At 39.5% G+C, this 23,417-nt stretch overlaps 1 protein-coding gene across 1 annotated transcript in view; it reads right to left on the bottom strand.

The window, feature by feature from the left end:
* The window catches only part of tmprss13a (transmembrane serine protease 13a), a 70,829-nt gene extending 50,097 nt beyond the window's left edge, over positions 1 to 20,732 (bottom strand). Inside the window, exon 1 of the mRNA XM_061878582.1 lies at positions 20,556 to 20,732. Within this exon, the coding sequence (XP_061734566.1) occupies positions 20,556 to 20,573 (18 nt within the window). The 5' untranslated portion in view covers positions 20,574 to 20,732. The remainder of the gene's footprint in view (positions 1 to 20,555) is intronic.
* Between the last annotated feature and the right edge of the window lie 2,685 nt (positions 20,733 to 23,417).

Raw genomic sequence — 23,417 nt, 5'->3', positions numbered from 1 at the left:
TCGGAAATACATATTGTAATAATCCCAGGAATGTAGGCTCATACAACTTCTTGGTTTGTCTTGTCTTTATTGCACAAGATGTAATACAACCACACAACAGCTCTCATGTCTCTAACGCTTTTCCCGGGACAACTCCAACTCTCACTTCCTGTCAATAACATCCAACCACTATTCATAATGCAAAAAAAGGGCCACCAGACTGATACATAACACAGGACCCCGAGAACACACTAATGGATTATTTATAAAAACATTTGATTTAAAACTACCAGATCAAATCCAACTCAAGACTGCCCAAATGATTTATAAAGCAAGTAAAGATTGACTTCCAACAGGGTTACAGAGAAGATTTTTTACAAAGAGAAGGGAATTATAATTTAAGAGGAGAACTACTTTTTAAGATCCAATATTGTAGAACAACGCAGAAACGAATGAGGAGAACAATAGCAGGGGTTAAAATATGGAACTGTTTAAAGGATGAAATAAAACACAGCACCAACATAAACCAGTTCAAAAAGCTTTTTAAATCATTTATCATTAGTAAATATAAGAAAGAAGAGCAAACATTGTTTTAGAAAGACAATAATATATATAATACAATCAAGCGAAACGCAAAAAACACAGCAAAATATGAACGCGAAGGGTAATGAAAAAAACTCACCTACAATCTGATATATCACTACGCTTTAGAACTTTGTTGTAAAAATCTCCTTCCGCATCTGTCCCCGACACCCGCATTTCAGGCTGAAACGCTCGGTGCCTCGTCTGAGCTGCTTAGATGACCATATTACCGGATTTTCCACACTATAAGGCGCACCGGATTATAAGGCGCACCTTCAATGAATGGCCTATTTGAATATTTTGTTCATATATAAGGCGCACCGCATTACAATATTACCGTATTTTCCACACTATAAGGCGCACCGGATTATAAGGCGCACCCTCAATGAATGGCCTATTTGAATATTGTGTTCATATATAAGGCGCACCGCATTACAATATTACTGTATTTTCCACACTATAAGGCGCACCGGATTATAAGGCGCACCTTCAATGAATGGCCTATTTGAATATTTTGTTCATATATAAGGCGCACCGCATTACAATATTACCGGATTTTCCACACTATAAGGCGCACCGGATTATAAGGCGCACCCTCAATGAATGGCCTATTTGAATATTTTGTTCATATATAAGGCGCACCGCATTACAATATTACCGTATTTTCCACACTATAAGGCGCACCGGATTATAAGGCGCACCTTCAATGAATGGCCTATTTGAATATTTTGTTCATATATAAGGCGCACCGCATTACAATATTACCGTATTTTCCACACTATAAGGCGCACCGGATTATAAGGCGCACCCTCAATGAATGGCCTATTTGAATATTTTGTTCATATATAAGGCGCACCGCATTACAATATTAACGTATTTTCCACACTATAAGGCGCACCGGATTATAAGGCGCACCCTCAATTAATGGCCTATTTGAATATTTTGTTCATATATAAGGCGCACCGCATTACAATATTACCGTATTTTCCACACTATAAGGCGCACCGGATTATAAGGCGCACCTTCAATGAATGGCCTATTTGAATATTTTGTTCATATATAAGGCGCACCGCATTACAATATTACCGTATTTTCCACACTATAGGGCGCACCGGATTATAAGGCGCACCTTCAATGAATGGCCTATTTGAATATTTTGTTCATATATAAGGCGCACCGCATTACAATATTACCGGATTTTCCACACTATAAGGCGCACCGGACTATAAGGCGCACCTTCAATGAATGGCCTATTTGAATATTTTGTTAATATATAAGGCGCACCGCATTACAATATTACCGTATTTTCCACACTATAAGGCGCACCGGATTATAAGGCGCACCTTCAATGAATGGCCTATTTGAATATTTTGTTCATATATAAGGCGCACCGCATTACAATATTACCGTATTTTCCACACTATAAGGCGCACCGGATTATAAGGCGCACCCTCAATGAATGGCCTATTTGAATATTTTGTTCATATATAAGGCGCACCGCATTACAATATTACCGTATTTTCCACACTATAAGGCGCACCGGATTATAAGGCGCACCCTCAATGAATGGCCCATTTGAATATTTTGTTCATATATAAGGCGCACCGCATTACAATATTACCGTATTTTCCACACTATAAGGCGCACCGGATTATAAGGCGCACCCTCAATGAATGGCCTATTTGAATATTTTGTTCATATATAAGGCGCACCGCATTACAATATTACCGTATTTTCCACACTATAAGGCGCACCGGATTATAAGGCGCACCCTCAATGAATGGCCTATTTGAATATTTTGTTCATATATAAGGCGCACCGCATTACAATATTACCGTATTTTCCACACTATAAGGCGCACCGGATTATAAGGCGCACCTTCAATGAATGGCCTATTTGAATATTTTGTTCATATATAAGGCGCACCGCATTACAATATTACCGCATTTTCCACACTATAAGGCGCACCGGATTATAAGGCGCACCTTCAATGAATGGCCTATTTGAATATTTTGTTCATATATAAGGCGCACCGCATTACAATATTACCGGATTTTCCACACTATAAGGCGCACCGGATTATAAGGCGCACCCTCAATGAATGGCCCATTTGAATATTTTGTTCATATATAAGGCGCACCGCATTACAATATTACCGGATTTTCCACACTATAAGGCGCACCGGATTATAAGGCGCACCCTCAATGAATGGCCTATTTGAATATTTTGTTCATATATAAGGCGCACCGCATTACAATATTACCGGATTTTCCACACTATAAGGCGCACCGGATTATAAGGCGCACCTTCAATGAATGGCCTATTTGAATATTTTGTTCATATATAAGGCGCACCGCATTACAATATTACCGTATTGTCCACACTATAAGGCGCACCGGATTATAAGGCGCACCCTCAATGAATGGCCTATTTGAATATTTTGTTCATATATAAGGCGCACCGCATTACAATATTACCGTATTTTCCACACTATAAGGCGCACCGGATTATAAGGCGCACCTTCAATGAATGGCCTATTTGAATATTTTGTTCATATATAAGGCGCACCGCATTACAATATTACCGTATTTTCCACACTATAAGGCGCACCGGATTATAAGGCGCACCCTCAATGAATGGCCTATTTGAATATTTTGTTCATATATAAGGCGCACCGCATTACAATATTACCGTATTTTCCACACTATAAGGCGCACCGGATTATAAGGCACACCCTCAATGAATGGCCTATTTGAATATTTTGTTCATATATAAGGCGCACCGCATTACAATATTACCGTATTTTCCACACTATAAGGCGCACCGGATTATAAGGCGCACCCTCAATGAATGCCCTATTTGAATATTTTGTTCATATATAAGGCGCACCGCATTACAATATTACCGTATTTTCCACACTATAAGGCGCACCGGATTATAAGGCGCACCCTCAATGAATGCCCTATTTGAATATTTTGTTCATATATAAGGCGCACCGCATTACAATATTACCGGATTTTCCACACTATAAGGCGCACCGGATTATAAGGCGCACCCTCAATGAATGCCCTATTTGAATATTTTGTTCATATATAAGGCGCACCGCATTACAATATTACCGTATTTTCCACACTATAAGGCGCACCGGATTATAAGGTGCACCTTCAATGAATGGCCTATTTGAATATTTTGTTCATATATAAGGCGCACCGCACTACAATATTACCGTATTTTCCACACTATAAGGCGCACCGGATTATAAGGCGCACCCTCAATGAATGGCCTATTTGAATATTTTGTTCATATATAAGGCGCACCGCATTACAATATTACCGTATTTTCCACACTATAAGGCGCACCGGATTATAAGGCGCACCCTCAATGAATGGCCTATTTGAATATTTTGTTCATATATAAGGCGCACCGCATTACAATATTACCGTATTTTCCACACTATAAGGCGCACCGGATTATAAGGCGCACCTTCAATGAATGGCCTATTTGAATATTTTGTTCATATATAAGGCGCACCGCATTACAATATTACCGTATTTTCCACACTATAAGGCGCACCGGATTATAAGGCGCACCCTCAATGAATGGCCTATTTGAATATTTTGTTCATATATAAGGCGCACCGCATTATAAGGCGCATAGAATAGATGCTACAGTAGAGGCTGGGGTTACGTTATGCATCCTTTAGAGCAGGGGTGTCCAACTCAAATACAGAGTGGGCCAAAATTTTAAACTGAACAAAGCCGTGGGCCAAGGTTGAACAAATGAACCTTTTGATAGGGACCCAAATAAATTTTGGATTGAATATTTAACAAGCAAGGCTTTTATAATTGTATAGTGACATGCAAAATCCAGTTTCAAATAATAATAATAATAATAAAAAAATATCAATGGCATATAAATAACATTTCAATAAAAATTCAATGCCTTTTCTATTTGCAGCCTTCTGAGGTAAATATCAAAATAAACTTTTTTTCACAAGTTAATAATGAATTCGAAAATAAAATAACAATAATGAAGTAATCAAACATTCAAGCCTTAAAAGTAGGGAGAGAAAGTGCATGAATAAATTGTTAAATATTGCTCAGTTTGCTACACTGATTTGCTTTAACAATGAATATGGAACAAGCAATACTTGCATAACTTATATATATATATATATATATAAATTGTATATATATGTGTGTGTATATATGTGTGTGTACATATGTATATATGTAAGTGTGTGTGAATTTAAATGTATTATATACAGATAAAATATAGCATCTACGCAGCAACCACTGAACTGAATTATATTCTATATATTATTGTAAAACACAATCTACACTTATAATTAATGCACCAACCACAAAAACCTCCCTTTTTCATGGTATTATCTTCCACCCAACTCTCTCCTTTGAGGCACACATTAAAAGCGTTACTAAAACGGCCTTCTTTCATCTCCGTAATATCGCTAAAATTCGCTCCATTCTGTCCACTAAAGACGCTGAGATCATTATCCATGCGTTTGTTACGTCTCGTCTCGATTACTGTAACGTATTATTTTGGGGTCTCCCCATGTCTAGCATTAAAAGATTACAGTTGGTACAAAATGCGGCTGCTAGACTTTTGACAAGAACAAGAAAGTTTGATCACATTACACCTGTACTGGCTCACCTGCACTGGCTTCCTGTGCACTTAAGATGTGACTTTAAGGTTTTACTACTTACGTATAAAATACTACACGGTCTAGCTCCATCCTATCTTGCCGATTGTATTGTACCATATGTCCCGGCAAGAAATCTGCCTTCAAAGGACTCCGGCTTATTAGTGATTCCCAAAGCCCAAAAAAAGTCTGCGGGCTATAGAGCGTTTTCCGTTCGGGCTCCAGTACTCTGGAATGCCCTCCCGGTAACAGTTCGAGATGCCACCTCAGTAGAAGCATTTAAGTCTCACCTTAAAACTCATTTGTATACTCTAGCCTTTAAATAGACTCCCTTTTTAGACCAGTTGATCTGCCGTTTCTTTTCTTTTTCTTCTATGTCCCACTCTCCCTTGTGGAGGGGGTCCGGTCCGATCCGGTGGCCATGTACTGCTTGCCTGTGTATCGGCTGGGGACATCTCTGCGATGCTGATCCGCCTCCGCTTGGGATGGTTTCCTGCTGGCTCCGCTGTGAACGGGACTCTCGCTGCTGTGTTGGATCCGCTTTGGACTGGACTCTCGCGACTGTGTTGGATCCATTGTGGATTGAACTTTCACAGTATCATGTTAGACCCGCTCGACATCCATTGCTTTCCTCCTCTCCAAGGTTCTCATAGTCATCATTGTCACCGATGTCCCACTGGGTGTGAGTTTTCCTTGCCCTTATGTGGGCCTACCGAGGATGTCGTGGTGGTTTGTGCAGCCATTTGAGACACTAGTGATTTAGGGCTATATAAGTAAACATTGATTGATTGATTGATTGACAAAAACGTCCCTTTTTCGGGACAAATTATTAAGCGTTGACCGGTCCACGGATACAAAAAGGTTGGGACCACTGCCTTAAAGGTAGAGAAGTGCTATACAAGTATAACCCATTTACTATTTATTTACCATTTATTTTAGCAGCCCTGCCATTTTCGGTGTGATTATAGACTCTCCTGACACTACGGCTCTTATCAGAGAATTTTCCAAACTTTTATCATTAACCCGTGCATCCTATAGCAGGATTTTAATAACTGTTGATTTTAATTTACATGTCGATCCAGAGAGCTTTTAAGCGTTTTACATTGATTTGATTTCAAGCAGAATGACACAACAAGGGACATACCCTGGGATGTCCGGTAATATCGCGCCTTATTGCTCTTTAACTCTGCACCATCAGGAGCTAATGCAACAAAAGGTCGTTCTTACCTGTACTATAAAGTTAAAATTTGAATGACGATAAAGGAAGTCTAAGTCTAAATCTAAACCAGCACGGAGCCCCGGTGAGAACAGTTTGAAAACAATACCAACATTTTTTGGAGATTTCCAGAACACTCGTTTCAACACTAAACTAAAATCTACTCTCAACTCTGTTGCTCAACTTGTCACAAAAACAGTCAAAACAAAACCTCCGCCTCCGCGGAGAAACAACGAGGAAACTCGTCAATTGAAAATAATTTGCCAGAGTGCAGAGAGTAATGTAGGGAATGTAAATGAACTATACAATTTCACCCCCTTAACATGCTTCAAAACTCACACACGTCGGTCTTTCATGCCTTCCCAAAATATTAGGCAGCCAAACCATAAAAATCAAAATTGCGCAATAGCGCCCCCTAGGAAGAAAAAAAAAAGAGACTGCTTGTAACTTCCGTTAGGAATGTCGTAGAGACATGAAACAAAAACCTCTATGTAGGTCTGACTTCAACCTACATTTAATAATTGTATCTTCTAGGACAAAAATTTACAGAAATTTTGCAAAAACCCATTCAAAGCAAAATTTTCACAAAAAATGCTATTTTTGCCTCTTTGAGCTGTAATTTGACCCGCTTAAAATGCTTCAAAACTCACCAAACTTGGCACACACATCAGAACTTGCAGAAATTGCGATCTAATGAAAAAAAAATTAATAAAACTCAAAATTGCGCACTAGGGCAATTTTTTAATAAAACACAGAAAAAACTGCTTCCAGGAAGACAACACAGACAAAACTGCTTGTAACTTCTGGTTAGGAATGTCGTAGAGACATGAAACAAAAACCTCTATGTAGGTCTCACTTAGACCTACATTTCATAATTGTATCTTCTAGGACAAAAATTTACAGAAATTTTGCAAAAACCTATTCAAAGCAAAATTTTCACAAAAAATGCTATTTTTGCCTCTTTGAGCTGTAATTTGACCCCCTTAAAATGCTTCAAAACTCACCAAACTTGGCACACACATCAGAACTTGCAGAAATTGCGATCTAATGAAAAAAAAAATTAATAAAACTCAAAATTGCGCACTAGGGCAATTTTTTAATAAAACACAGAAAAAACTGCTTCCAGGAAGACAACACAGACAAAACTGCTTGTAACTTCTGGTAGGAATGTCGGAAAGACATGAAACAAAAACTGCTATGTAGGTCTCACTTAGACCTACATTTTAATAATTGACAGCTGGCAGAAAAAATCAACAGGAAGTTGGCAACTACCCCTTCAAAATAAAAGTTTTGTGAAAACCCGTCACCTTTTTTCAAAAGTTATCTCCTCTGAGCGAGTTTGTCGTTTCGGCTTCAAACTCGCACAGGAGAGAGTTTGAACCCTTGTGATTAAAAGTGTAGATCAAAATTTTGATAAGTTTTAAGGTTTTGATTTTACGCGCCTTCAAAGATCCGCTGCGCAAAGTTTTCCTAAAAAATTCAATTTTTGCCTCTTTGAGCTGTAATTTGACCCCCCCGTGGCGCAGTGGGAGAGTGGCCGTGCGCAAACCGAGCGTCCCTGGTTCAATTCCCACCTAGTACCAACCTTGTCACGTCCGTTGTGTCCTGAGCAAGACACTTCACCCTTGCTCCTGATGGGTGCTGGTTGGCGCCTTGCATGGCAGCTCCCTCCATCAGTGTGTGAATGTGTGTGTGAATGGGTAAATGTGGAAGTAGTGTCAAAGCGCTTTGAGTACCTTGAAGGTAGAAAAGCGCTATACAAGTACAACCCATTTATCATTTATTTATACGTTATCAGATTTGACGTCAAAAACCAGAGACCTACAATAGCACAGTCCAACTACAATTGACCATTACTCACAACTCATCACAGACCATCAGTGTTTACTTATATAGCCCTAAATCACAAGTGTCTCAAAGGGCTGCACAAGCCACAATGACATCCTTGGCTCAGATCCCACATCAGGGCAAGGAAAAACTCAACCCAATGGGACAATGACAAACCTTGGAGGGGACCGCAGATGTGGGGACCGGTGCAATGGATGTCGATTTGATCTCGCATAATATTGTGCGAGTCCAGTCCATAGTGGATCGAACATAATAAATAAATGGGTTATAAATGGGTTGTACTTGTATAGCGCTTTTCTACCTTCAAGGTACTCAAAGCGCTTTGACACTACTTCCACATTTACCCATTCACACACTGATGGAGGGAGCTGCCATGCAAGGCGCCAACCAGCACCCATCAGGAGCAAGGGTGAAGTGTCTTGCTCAGGACACAACGGACGTGACGAGGTTGGTACTAGGTGGGGATTGAACCAGGGACCCTCGGGTTGCGCACGGCCACTCTCCCACTGCGCCACGCCGAATTATATTATACATATTATAGTAAAACACAATGTACACTTACAATTAATGCACCAACCATAAAAACCTCCCTTTTTCATGACAAAAACGTCCCTTTTTCATGACAAATTAAAAAAATAAAAAAATAAAAAAAGAATATGGAACAAGCAATAATTATATAACTTAATAGTGCAAAATCAACATTCGAAAAACAAACGGAAAAAAAAATAAATGGTCAAATAAATACAATTTCAATAAAACATTTAATGCCTCTTTGCTATTTGCAGCCTTCTGAGGTAAAAATCAACATTACATTTTTCCACAGGCTAATAAATCTTGAAATGAAAATAATAATGAGATGGGTGCGGTTGGTGGTGGGGTGCGGATTTTGGTGGTAGTCAGTGCTGCAAGGGGTTCTGGGTATTTGTTCTGTTGTGTTTATGTTGTTTTACAGTGCGGATGTTCTCCCAAAATGTGTTAGTCATCCTTGTATGGTGTGGGTTCACAGTGTGGCGCTAATTTGTAACAGTGTTAAAGTTGTTTATACGACCACCCTCAGTCTGACCTGTATGGCCGTTGACCAAGTATGCATGGCATTCACTTAAGTGTGTGTACAAGTCACATATATCATGTGACTTTGTATGGAGTAAAAGCGGACGAGACAACATATTGTAGACAACGCTAAAGGCATTGCCTTTATGGTGCCAGTGGGCCAGCTCTAATGTTAATTTAATATTGCCTCAAGGGCCAAATTAAATTGTATGGCGGGCCAAATTTGGCCCACGGGCCAGAGTTTGTCAAACTTTGGCCCGTGTAACTTGCCAACCCTCCCAAAGTTCAGTGCCTCTCTCGAGAATCTCCCGGGGCAACCATTCTCCCAAATTTCTACCGATTTTCACCCGGACAACAATATTAGGGACTTGCCTTAAAGGCACTGCCTTAAAGCGTTCTCTACAACCTGTCGTCACGTCCGCTTTTACTCTATACAAACATGACTGAATGCACGCATACTTGGTCAACAGCCATACAGGTCACACTGAGGGTGGCCGTATAAAGAACTTTAACACTGTTACAAATATGCGCCACACTGTGGACCCACACCACACAAGAATGACGAACACATTTTGGGAGAACATGCGCACCGTAACACAACATAAACAAAATACCCAGAATCCCCGGCAGCACTAACTCTTCCGGGACGCTACAATATACACCCTCCGCTACCACCACTGTTAAGATGATTAAGTTATATAAGCGTTGCTTTTTCCATATTCAGTATTCAAGCAAATCAGCTAAGCAAACTGAACAATAATTAACGTTTTGTTTGTGCACTTTCTCTTGCTACTTCAAGACTTGGTATTTATACTTTCAAATTTATTTTTAGCCTGTGAAAAAAGTTTATTTTGATATTTACCTGAGAAGGCTGCAAATAAAAATAAGAGGCATTCAATTTTTAATCAAATTTGATTTGATATGCCATTGATATTTTTTAATTATTATGATTAATATTGTTATTATTATTTGAAACTGGATTTTGCATGTCACTATAAAGTTATATAAGCCTTGCTTGTTCAATATTCAATGCAAAACCTTTTTAGGTCCCTTTTAAAAGGTTCATTTGTTCAACCTTGGCCCGCCGCAGTCACGTACAAATGTGTGTGAATTATGCAAAATGATTTAATGTTGGTCCCCATGAAACATATTAACTCTTTTTCCCCAGTAAGAACGATATGACATGCGGCTAAACTTGTTTTTGTTTTAATGCATCGTGACTTTATAGTCCATAGTTGATCTAACATAATAGTGAAAGTCCAGTCCACAGTGGATCTAACATAATAGTGAGAGTCCAGTCCATAGTGGATCTAACATAATAGTGAGAGTCCAGTCCATAGTTGATCTAACATAATAGTGAAAGTCCAGTCCACAGTGGATCTAACATAATAGTGAGAGTCCAGTCCATAGTGGATCCAACATAATAGTGAGAGTCCAGTCCATAGTGGATCTAACATAATAGTGAGAGTCCAGTCCATAGTGGATCTAACATAATAGTGAGAGTCCAGTCCATAGTGAATCTAACATAATAGTGAGAGTCCAGTCCATAGTGGATCCAACATAATAGTGAGAGTCCAGTCCATAGTGGATCTAACATAATAGTGAGAGTCCAGTCCATAGTGGATCTAACATAATAGTGAGAGTCCACTCCATAGTGAATCTAACATAATAGTGTGAGAGTCCAGTCCATAGTAGATCTAACATAATAGTGAGAGTCCAGTCCATAGTGGATCTAACATAATAGTGAGAGTCCAGTCCATAGTGGATCTAACATAATAGTGAGAGTCCAGTCCATAGTGGATCCAACATAATAGCGAGAGTCCAGTCCATAGTAGATCTAACATAATAGTGAGAGTCCAGTCCATAGTGGATCTAACATGGGTGGTCCCCACAAGTCATGATCAAAAACTTGGTCCCCATTCTAACCAGTGCTGTAAACCTTTTGGTGTACAGCCCTTCGTGTTTGCCACTTGCTTGTGTATGAAAAGGTCTATATAAATAAAGTTTGATGTGATTTTATATCTCTATCTCAGTCTTTTTAATCTCTTGTAACTGCCAATCCCAATAACTTAAAAAATGTCTTTGTTCATTGTTAAAAATACTGTCACAGTTGTTCCACTTAGTTTGGAGAGCTGAAACTGAAGGTGCAAGTGCACCCGGAAGCAGAATGACATGCGGCTAAACTTGTTTTTGTTTTAATGCATCGTGACTTTGCAGATTGACTCCTGACAGGACCCAAACTTTCGGGCATGAGTCTTATTTTTGGCGCTTTAAAAACAAATAAAAACAATCATTTCACAGTCGAACGCTACTGCAGTACAAAGTAAAAGTTTGAGTTTGTGACCATACGTTTCCGCACATAAAGAATGTAGACAATAAAGGTAAGTTAGAAAGTAGGAATCCTTTTAACAAAAGGGGTTTCGGGACTACTTTTCCACGGACAGCTGATCAGGTTTCGATACACGCCTCCAGGCAAACAATAATTGAGGTAAAAAAATGGCAGGTTTATCATATTTCCCAGCTATATTGTACGCGGATCGTTTTGCATGATCCTATTGTCGAGGACAATTACTGTCAAATGTCAATTCTATAGGTTTACACATCGTTTAGAAAAGATACAGAACATTAAATAAATCACTGATGTAATTTCACAGCCTCGTGGGAGTTGGCTGAGAATGATCACCACATCTGATTAAATAATCGTCAATAAATCTATTTTGCTCTCCGCAGCATTTCTATGCTCTGTGCCACGTTATCTTACAAACCCCGTTTCCATACGACTTGGGAAGTTGTGTTAGATGTAAATATAAACGGAATACAATGATTTGCAAATCATTTTCAAGCCATATTCAGTTGAATATGCTACAAAGACAACATATTTGATCTCTAAACTGATAAACATATTTTTTTTTTTGCAAATAATCATTAACTTTAGAATTTGATGCCAGCAAAACGTGATAAAAGAAGTTGGGAAAGGTGGCAATAAATATTGATAAAGTTGAGGAATGCTCATCAAACACTTATTTGGAACATCCCGCAGGTGTGCATGCTAATTGGGAACAGGTGGGTGCCATGATTGGGTATAAAAGCAGCTTCCGTGGAATGCTCAGTCATTCACAAACAAGGATCGGGAAACGGTCACCACTTTGTGAACAAATGCGTGAGGAAATTGTCAAACAGTTTAAAATCAGCATTTCTCAACGGGCTATTGCAAGGAATTTAGGAATTTCCCCCATCTACGGTCCGTAAAATCATCAAAAGGTTCAGAGAATCTGGAGAAATCACTGCACGTAAGCGACGATATAACGGACCTTCGTTACCTCAGGCGGTACTGCATCAAAAAGTGACATCAACCTCTAAAGGATATCACCACATGGGCTCAGGAACACTTCAGAAAACCACTGTCAGTAACTACAGTTTGTCGCTACATCTGTAAGTGCAAGTTAAAACTTTGCAATGCAAAGCGAAACCCATTTATCAACAACACCCAGGAACGCCGCCGGCTTGGCTGGGCCCGAGATCATCTAAGATGGACTGATGCAAAGTGGAAAAGTGTTCTGTGGTCTGACAAGTCCACATTTCAAAATGTTTTTTGGAAACGGTGAACGTCGAGTCCTCCGGACCAAAGAGGAAAAGAACCATCAGGACTGTTCTAGGTGCAAAGTTGAAAAACCAGCGTCTGTGATGGTATGGGGGTGTATTAGCACCCAAGGCATGGGTAACTTACACATCTGTGATGGTATGGGGGTGTATTAGTGCCCAAGGCATGGGTAACTTACACATGTGTGATGGTATGGGGGTGTATTAGTGCCCAAGTCATGGGTAACTTACACATCTGTGATGGTATGGGGGTGTATTAGTGCCCAAGGCATGGGTAACTTACACATCTGTGATGGTATGGGGGTGTATTAGTGCCCAAGGCATGGGTAACTTACACATCTGTGATGGTATGGGGGTGTATTAGTGCCCAAGGCATGGGTAACTTACACATCTGTGATGGTATGGGGGTGTATTAGTGCCCAAGTCATGGGTAACTTACACATCTGTGATGGTATGGGGGTGTATTAGTGCCCAAGGCATGGGTAACTTACACATCTGTGATGGTATGGGGGTGTATTAGTGCCCAAGGCATGGGTAACTTACACATGTGTGATGGTATGGGGGTGTATTAGTGCCCAAGTCATGGGTAACTTACACATCTGTGATGGTATGGGGGTGTATTAGTGCCCAAGGCATGGGTAACTTACACATCTGTGATGGTATGGGGGTGCATTAATGCCCAAGGCATGGGTAACTTACACATCTGTGATGGTATGGGGGTGTATTAGTGCCCAAGGCATGGGTAACTTACACATCTGTGATGTTATGGGGGTGCATTAATGCCCAAGGCATGGGTAACTTACACATCTGTGATGGTATGGGGGTGTATTAGTGCCCAAGGCATGGGTAACTTACACATCTGTGATGGTATGGGGGTGTATTAGTGCCCAAGTCATGGGTAACTTACACATCTGTGATGGTATGGGGGTGTATTAGTGCCCAAGGCATGGGTAACTTACACATCTGTGATGGTATGGGGGTGTATTAGTGCCCAAGGCATGGGTAACTTACACATCTGTGATGGTATGGGGGTGTATTAGTGAACAAGACATGGGTAACTTACACATGTGTGATGGTATGGGGGTGTATTAGTGCCCAAGGCATGGGTAACTTACACATCTGTGATGGTATGGGGGTGCATTAATGCCCAAGGCATGGGTAACTTACACATCTGTGATGGTATGGGGGTGTATTAGTGCCCAAGGCATGGGTAACTTACACATCTGTGATGGTATGGGGGTGCATTAATGCCCAAGGCATGGGTAACCTACACATCTGTGATGGTATGGGGGTGTATTAGTGCCCAAGGCATGGGTAACTTACACATCTGTGATGGTATGGGGGTGTATTAGTGCCCAAGGCATGGGTAACTTACACATCTGTGATGGTATGGGGGTGCATTAATGCCCAAGGCATGGGTAACTTACACATCTGTGATGGTATGGGGGTGTATTAGTGCCCAAGGCATGGGTAACTTACACATCTGTGATGGTATGGGGGTGTATTAGTGCCCAAGGCATGGGTAACTTACACATCTGTGATGGTATGGGGGTGTATTAGTGCCCAAGGCATGGGTAACTTACACATGTGTGATGGTATGGGGGTGTATTCGTGCCCAAGGCATGGGTAACTTACACATGTGTGATGGTATGGGGGTGTATTAGTGCCCAAGTCATGGGTAACTTACACATCTGTGATGGTATGGGGGTGTATTAGTGCCCAAGGCATGGGTAACTTACACATCTGTGATGGCACCATTAATGCTTTTGGAGCAACATATGTTGTTATCCAAGCAACGTTATCATGGACGCCCCTGCTTATTTCAGCAAGACAATGCCATGTCACTTGTTACAACAGCGTGGCTTTATAGTAAAAGAGTGCGGGTACTAGACTGGCTTGGCTGTAGTCCAGACCTGTCTCTCTTTGAGAATGTGTGGCGCATTATGAAGCCTAAAATACCAAAACGGAGACCCCGAACTGTTGAACAACTTAAGCTGTACATAAAACAAGAATGGGAAAGAATTCCACTTTCAAAGCTTCAACAATTAGTTTCCTCGGTACCCAAAGGTTTATTGAGTGTTGTTAAAAGAAAAGGTGATGAAACACAGTGGTGAACATGCCCTTTCCCAACTACTTCGGCACGTGTTGCAGCCATGAAATTCTAAGTTAATTATTATTTGCAAAAAGTAAAATAAAGTTTATGAGTTTGAACATCAAATATGTTGTCTTTGTAGTGCATTCAACTGAATATGGGTCGAAAAGGATTTGCAAATCATTTTATTCTGTTTATATTTACATCTAACACAATTTCCCAACTCATATGGAAACGGGGTTTGTATTTTATATAATTCATGAGACAGTTACCAGGACTTCAGTGAGAAATTTGTAACTTTTTCATAGTGTAGATGTTGATTAAAATGTTCTAAAAGACAAAAGGAACCCCCCTATACATACTGTGTGTAGACACAACAGCAAAAAAAAAAAATTACACAAAAAAAATGACATGCAAGTGTTATGTAATTGCTGTGACACGGACAAAGGGTCTGATTAAAAAAAGGTCCGCCCCCCAAAAAAAGGGTCAGATTTAGCGGTGTTAAACTATCAAGTCAGTTGGCAAAATTTTACCGTAAAGATGAACAATGGCTCCATTTTTCAATTCACAGTAATGCACTGGAAAAACAAGAAGCGTATATTTTATGGTAAAAAAAAAAAAACTACCCGCACAATTGCCGGAATTTTAAAGTCAAAGCTACTTTACTTTAATGCAATGTAAAAATAAATGACAGTGGATTTTACACCAAACGAAAAACTGGCAGCTCCGGTCGTCAGCATTTAACAAGAACATTTTATGCACTGTAAAAACAATGGCTGTAAACTTTATCAATCAATCAATGTTTACTTATATAGCCCTAAATCACTAGTGTCTCAAAGGGCTGCACAAACCACTACGACATCCTCGGTAGGCCCACATAAGGGCAGGGAAAACTCACACCCAGTGGGACGTCGGTGACAATGATGACTATGAGAACCTTAGAGAGGAGGAAAGCAATGGATGTCGAGCGGGTCTAACATGATACTGTGAAAGTTCAATCCATAATGGATCCAACACAGTCGCGAGAGTCCAGTCCAAAGCGGATTCAACACAGCAGCGAGAGTCCCGTTCACAGCGGAGCCAGCAGGAAACCATCCCAAGCGGAGGCGGATCAGCAGCGCAGAGATGTCCCCAGCCGATACACAGGCGAGCAGTACATGGCCACCGGATCGGACCGGACCCCCTCCACAAGGGAGAGTGGGACATAGAAGAAAAAGAAAAGAAACGGCAGATCAACTGGTCTAAAAAGGGAGTCTATTTAAAGGCTAGAGTATACAAATGGGTTTTAAGGTGAGACTTAAATGGTTCTACTGAGGTGGCATCTCGAACTGTTACCGGGAGGGCATTCCAGAGTACTGGAGCCCGAACGGAAAACGCTCTATAGCCCGCAGACTTTTTTTGGGCTTTGGGAATCACTAATAAGCCGGAGTCTTTTGAACGCAGATTTCTTGCCAGGACACAAACTCCAGTATTTTACAATAAAAATAACCAACGTACCCTTTTTTTCCATAGCATGGTCACTACTGCCTAGTTTCTCTTATTTTACTGTTATATTTTTATTCTCATTGTAATATTTTTCTATTTTGTTTCCATTTATACCCCCATTATTTTACTTTTTAAATTTGGTCTCAATTCTCTACACTGCTGCTGGAATTTTAATTTTCCAGAGGGAACTCTCCTGATGTCACAACCTGGCTTGGATTAAAGTTGTTTCTTAGATGCAGAGAATAATTTGCACGGGCGAGACGTGACTGTGAGTACATGGTTGTTTATTTAAACACTATAATAAAAAATAAACAAACTAAGGGCGCTCACAAGGAGGTACAGACACTTGGCCATGAACAAAGAAAAGACTAGCATAAATGCTGCAAACTACAAACATGAAACAAAAACACTTGCTCGATTGGCATGAATAATAATGAACTATAAACAAAACTAGCACAATGGCATAAATACAAAAACTTACACGGCATGGAACTATGGCAGTAATGAACTGGAAAAAATATATATATATTGGAGATTTTATAGTAAAAACATGCAGCTCTGTCGCCAGAATTTAATATGAAAATAACTATGGTACTGTTTTTAAATCTAGATTAATGCACAATGACCATAAATTTTACATTGAAAAAAAAAAGACGCCAAAATTCCATCGTAAAAATAACAATAGTACTGTAAAAAGAATGACCCAAGATTTGATATTACATTTTTTTTACAGTAATTACAGTAAAAACAACAAAAGCAGATTAGACGGTAAAAAAAGAAACAAATGGCAGTTCTTTCTCCAGAATTTCACTTTAGAAACCAAAATAGTGCTGTTTTTCAGTTTACAGCAATGTACTATAAAAACGAAGAAAAAAACACTTGGCCATGAACAAACAAAAGACTAGCATAAATACTGCAAACTACAAACATGAAACAAAAACACTTGCTCGATTGGCATGAATAATAATGAACTATAAACAAAACTAGCACAATGGCATGAATACAAAAACTTACACGGCATGGAACTATGGCAGTAATGAACTGGAAAAAATATATATATATATATTGGAGATTTTATAGTAAAAACATGCAGCTCAGTCGCCAGAATTTAATATGAAAATAACTATGGTACTGTTTTTAAATCTAGATTAATGCACAATGACCATAGATTTTACTTTAAAAAAAAGACGCCAAAATTCCATCGTAAAAATAACAATAGTACTTTAAAAAGAATGACCCAAGATTTGATATTAATTTTTTTTTACAGTAATTACAGTAAAAACAACAAAAGCAGATTAGACGGTAAAAAATGAAACAAATGGCAGTTCTGTCTCCAGAATTTCACTTTAGAAACCAAAATATTGCTGTTTTTCAGTTTACAGCAATGTACTATAAAAACGAAGAAAAAAACACTTGGCCATGAACAAACAAAAGACTAGCATAAATACTGCAAACATGAAACAAAAACACTTGCTCGATTGGCATGAATAATAATGAACTATAAACAAAACTAGCACAATGGCATAAATACAAAAACTTACACGGCATGGAACTATGGCAGTAATGAACTGGAAAAAACATATATTTATATTGGAGATTTTATAGTAAAAACATGCAGCTCAGTCGCCAGAATTTAATATGAAAATAACTATGGTACTGTTTTTAAATCTAGATTAATGCACAATGACCATAAATTTTACTTTGAAAAAAAAAAGACGCCAAAATTCCATCGTAAAAATAACAATAGTACTGTAAAAAGAATGACCCAAGATTTGATATTACATTTTTTTTTACAGTAATTACAGTAAAAACAACAAAAGCAGATTAGACGGTAAAAAACGAAACAAATGGCAGTTCTGTCTCCAGAATTTCACTTTAGAAAACAAAATAGTGCTGTTTTTCAGTTTACAGCAATGTACTATAAAAACGAAGAAAAAAACAAACAATGGCAGCTCAGCTCAGTCCCCAGAATTTTACAGTCAAAATTAAAGTGTTACTGTTTTTCAATTTACAGTGACGCACTGTAAAAATCAATAGCAGAATTTAACATGAAAATAACAATTTTAATGTTTTTAAATCTAGAGTAATGCACAATAACCGTGGATTTTACAGTAAAAAAAAAAAAAGTAGACAGAATTCCATCGTAAAAATAACAATAGTATTGTAAAAAGAACGACCCAAAATTTGATATTAAAAATGTTTTACAGTAATTACAGTAAAAACAACAATCGTAGATTAGAGCAGTGGTTCTCAAATGTGGGTACGCGTACCCCTGGGGGTACTTGAAGGTATGCCAAGGGGTACGTGAAATTTTTCAAAAATATTCTAAAAATAGCAACAATTCAAAAATCCTTTATAAATACATTTATTGAATAATACCTCAACAAAATATGAATGTAAGTTCATAAACTGTGAAAAGAAATGCAACAATGCAATATTCAGTGTTGACAGCTGGATTTTTTTGTGGACATGTTCCATAAATATTGATGTTAAAGATTTATTTTTTTTTGTGAAGAAATGTTTAGAATGAAGTTGATGAATCCAGATGGATCTCTATTACAATCCCCAAAGAGGGCTCTTTAAGTTGATGATTACTTCTATGTCTAGAAATCTTTATTTATAATTAAGTCACTTGTTTATTTTTCAACAAGTTTTAAGTTATTTTTATGTCTTTTTTTCCAAATAGTTCAAGAAAGACCACTACAAATGAGCAATATTTTGCACTGTTATACAATTTAATGAATAAAAAACTGATGACATAGTGCGGTATTTTACTTTTTTATCTCTTTTTTTCAACCAAAAATGTTTTGCTCTGATTAGGGGGTACTTTAATAAAAAATAAAAAAAAATCACAGGGTGTACATCACTGAAAAAAGGTTGAGAACCTCTGTATTAGACGGTAAAAAAAAAATAAAAAAAATGGCAGCTCTGTCTCCAGAATTTCACTTTCGAAAACAAATGTTTTCCAATTTACAGCAATGCACAGTAAAAATGAAAAAAACAAACAAAAAAAAAACTGCCAACTCATTTAAATCCCCAGAATTTTACAGTCAAAATTGTTATTATTTTTAATTATTATTATTATTATTTTGTTTTTGTTTTTTTAGTTTTTTTCAAAATTAAAGTGCTAATGTTTTTTCAATTTACACTGTAAAAATCAATAGCAGAATTTTACTGTAAAATTAATAACGGCATCTTTTTCTAATTTACGACAAAAATCACTGTTTAGGGGCGGTTTAGCTCGGTTGGTAAAGTGGCCGTGCCAGCAACTTGAGGGTTGCAGGTTCGATTCCCGCTTCCACCATCCTAGTCACTGCCGTTGTGTCCTTGGGCAAGACACTTTACCCACCTGCTCCCAGTGCCACCCACACTGCTTTAAATGTAACTTAAATATTGGGTTTCAGTATGTAAAGCGCTTTGAGTCACTAGAGAAAAAGATCTATATAAATATATAGGGTGTACCCCGCCTTCCGCCCGATTGTAGCTGAGATAGGCGCCAGCGCCCCCCGCGACCCCGAAAGGGAATAAGCGGTAGAAAATGGATGGATGGATGGATAAATATAATTCACTTCATTGTAAATTTTACTGTAAAATTCCGTTTTTTACAGTAAAAAATTGACTTTTTTTTTTTTACAGTGCACTCATTTCCTTGACGTACTGAATTGAGTGTACTCACATAATGTTATTGTTTAATATATTGGAAACAACTAAGATCATGACCAGTGTTCTCACCAATAAACAGTTCCATGGTTTGTGTTATTTGACATAAACACAATTAATAAACAATAAACATTATCATCCATCCATCCATTTCCTACCGCTTGTCCCTTTTGGGGCCGCGGGGGGTGCTGTAGCCTATCTCAGCAGCAATCAAATACTGGATATTATATATAATAATGTATAGTTTATCATCCGGGGTAAATGTATCATCTCACTCTTGTATTTCCCCTTAAAACTTTTCAAATATTTGGAATAAAGAAGGAGTAATCCAAGGGAACAAAGAGAAGAAAACCATTAGGGAGCAAAACAAACAGAGAACTTACCGGGTCAATCTTTGCCATCGGAATAATTGTAACACCGCGAAAAGTGCAGATCGAAGGTAAGCTGATGTGGGCGGAGCCTATTTACTTTCAGTACAATCCCATTTGCATACTAATGGGAAGCCATTGCTTCACTTTTTTTTTCCACTGCCGTCATTGTCAGAAGACAGACCGGATTCACTGACTAAGCAAAAGAAACCCAGAGCTGCATCGATCGTTGTCTAAGCCCAGAGAGGCGGGCGTGGCCCCGTGGGCCACTTTACACACCTGTCCGACTGGTTTCATTCCAACCAAAGACCGCCACGGCTGCTTGAGCCGTGCAAAGCGCTGTGGTGTTCTTCAAACCACACCAGCTTAAGGATAAAACCTCCGGCCTTAAATTATTCTTAAATTAAATCATCATGAGGTAATTATTAGATCACACATATTTAAGTCAAGCTATACGAAAATAAACAGGCATTCAGGTAAATGGGTGTTTCCTAGTTATACAGCGACTGCAAGTGGTATGAATTCCACCCAGCAGGGGGCAGCATAACTGTGACGGTGAGGAGGCGTGTGGTGTTGGGGTCTGTGGGACCGGTTTTGATTGTTTTCATTAAAAGAAAAATGATACAATTGATTAATTTTTCAAACTGAGACTCGCTGACTTTGGCTCATTTTCTGTGAAGAACATGAATCAGAATATATATTTGATGACCATACACTTCTTTTACATATAAGATGCGATGAGGTGGCGACTTGTCCAGGGTGTACCCCGCCTTCCGCCCGATTGTAGCTGAGATAGGCGCCAGCGCCCCCCGCGACCCCGAAAGGGAAATAAGCGGTAGAAAATGGATGGATGTCTGGGTTCACTAATAGAAGTGTGGAAATTGATGTTCTGTGTACCACACACACACACACACACACACACACACACACACACGGTAGAGTGGCCGTGCCAGCAACTTGAGGCTTGCAGGTTCGATTCCCGCTTCTGCCAACCTAGTCACTGCCGTTGTGTCCTTGGGCAAGAGACTTTACCCACCTGCTCCCAGTGCCACCCACACTGGTTTGAATGTAACTTAGATATTGGGTTTCACTATGTAAAGCGCTTTGAGTCACTAGAGAAAAAAGCGCTATATAAATATAATTCACTTCACTTCACACACACACACACACAGACACACACACACACACACACACACACACACACACGGTAGAGTGGCCGTGCCAGCAACTTGAGGCTTGCAGGTTCGATTCCCGCTTCTGCCAACCTAGTCACTGCCGTTGTGTCCTTGGGCAAGACACTTTACCCACCTGCTCCCAGTGCCACCCACACTGGTTTGAATGTAACTTAGATATTGGGTTTCACTATGTAAAGCGCTTTGAGTCACTAGAGAAAAAGCGCTATATAAATATAATTCACTTCACTTCACACACACACACACACACACACACACACACACACACACAAACTCACACAGCAGGAGGAGGACAAAGTGAAGGTACACAGAACATCAGAGGGTAAAATGTGCGAGAAAATGAGAGCAGACAGTGTTGACAAACCACGTTGTAACCTCGTGTGGGAACCGCAGGTGCAGAAACACAAAAGAAGAATCCCTGTGAGATGCAGAAACTGGCAGAGCCTATCCCAGCTGCATTTGGACGGAAGGCAGAGTACACCCTGGACAAGTCGCCAACTCATCGCAGACAATGAACGCCATTTGCACTAAATATGTAAAATAGGGGGGTGCTGGGGCCGACGTAAAGTAGGGTTATTCAATAGGCGGCCTGGGGGCCAAATCTTGGCCAGAGTTCAGTTCAAAACTTGGGAAACAAAAACATTTTTGCAGAAAATTCTTAAAAATACTAGAGGGCTCCTGTTGTAAAGAGGAACTTGGACCACTTTGAAGAGATCCTTGCATCGACATTTTAACCTTGCTATATCCATTCGTCCATTTTCTACCGCTTATTCCCTTTCGGGGTCGCTGGCGCCTATCTCAGCTACAATCGGGCGGAAGGCAAGGTACACCCTGGACAAGTCGCCACCTCATCGCAGACAATGAACGCCATTTGCACTAAATATGTAAAATAGGGGGGTGCTGGGGCCGACGTAAAGTAGGGTTATTCAATAGGCGGCCTGGGGGCCAAATCTTGGCCAGAGTTCAGTTCAAAACTTGGGAAACAAAAACATTTTTGCAGAAAATTCTTAAAAATACTAGAGGGCTCCTGTTGTAAAGAGGAACTTGGACCACTTTGAAGAGATCCTTGCATCGACATTTTAACCTTGCTATATCCATTTGTCCATTTTCTACCGCTTATTCCCTTTCGGGGTCGCGGGGGGCGCTGGCGCCTATCTCAGCTACAATCGGGCGGAAGGCAAGGTACACCCTGGACAAGTCGCCACCTCATCGCAGACAATGAACGCCATTTGCACTAAATATGTAAAGTAGGGTTATTCAATAGGCGGCCTGGGGGCCAAATCTTGGCCAGAGTTCAGTTCAAAACTTGGGAAACAAAAACATTTTTGCAGCATATTCTTAAAAATACTCGAGAGCTCCTGTTGTGAAGAGGAACTTGGACCACTTCGAAGAGATCCTTGCATCGACATTCTAACCTGGCTATAGCAAATGCAAAACACTGGGGCCAAAGTCGAGGTTTATGTAACTTAAGGCAGTGTTTTTCAACCCTTTTTTGAGCCAAGGCACATTTTTTGCATTGAAAACAAGCATGCATGACTATAGCTCTTGTCTCAAAGTAGGTGTACTGTCACCAGCTGTCACATCACAACCTGACTTATTTAGACTTTTTTTTGCTGTTTTCCGGTGTGTAGTGTTTTAGTTCCTGTCTTGCGCTCCTATTTTGGTGGCTTATCCTCTTTTTTTG

This window comes from Nerophis ophidion, linkage group LG18 (assembly GCF_033978795.1).
Source record: "Nerophis ophidion isolate RoL-2023_Sa linkage group LG18, RoL_Noph_v1.0, whole genome shotgun sequence".
Lineage (NCBI taxonomy): Eukaryota > Metazoa > Chordata > Actinopteri > Syngnathiformes > Syngnathidae > Nerophis > Nerophis ophidion.
This window is presented reverse-complemented; position numbering and strand designations above follow the sequence as displayed.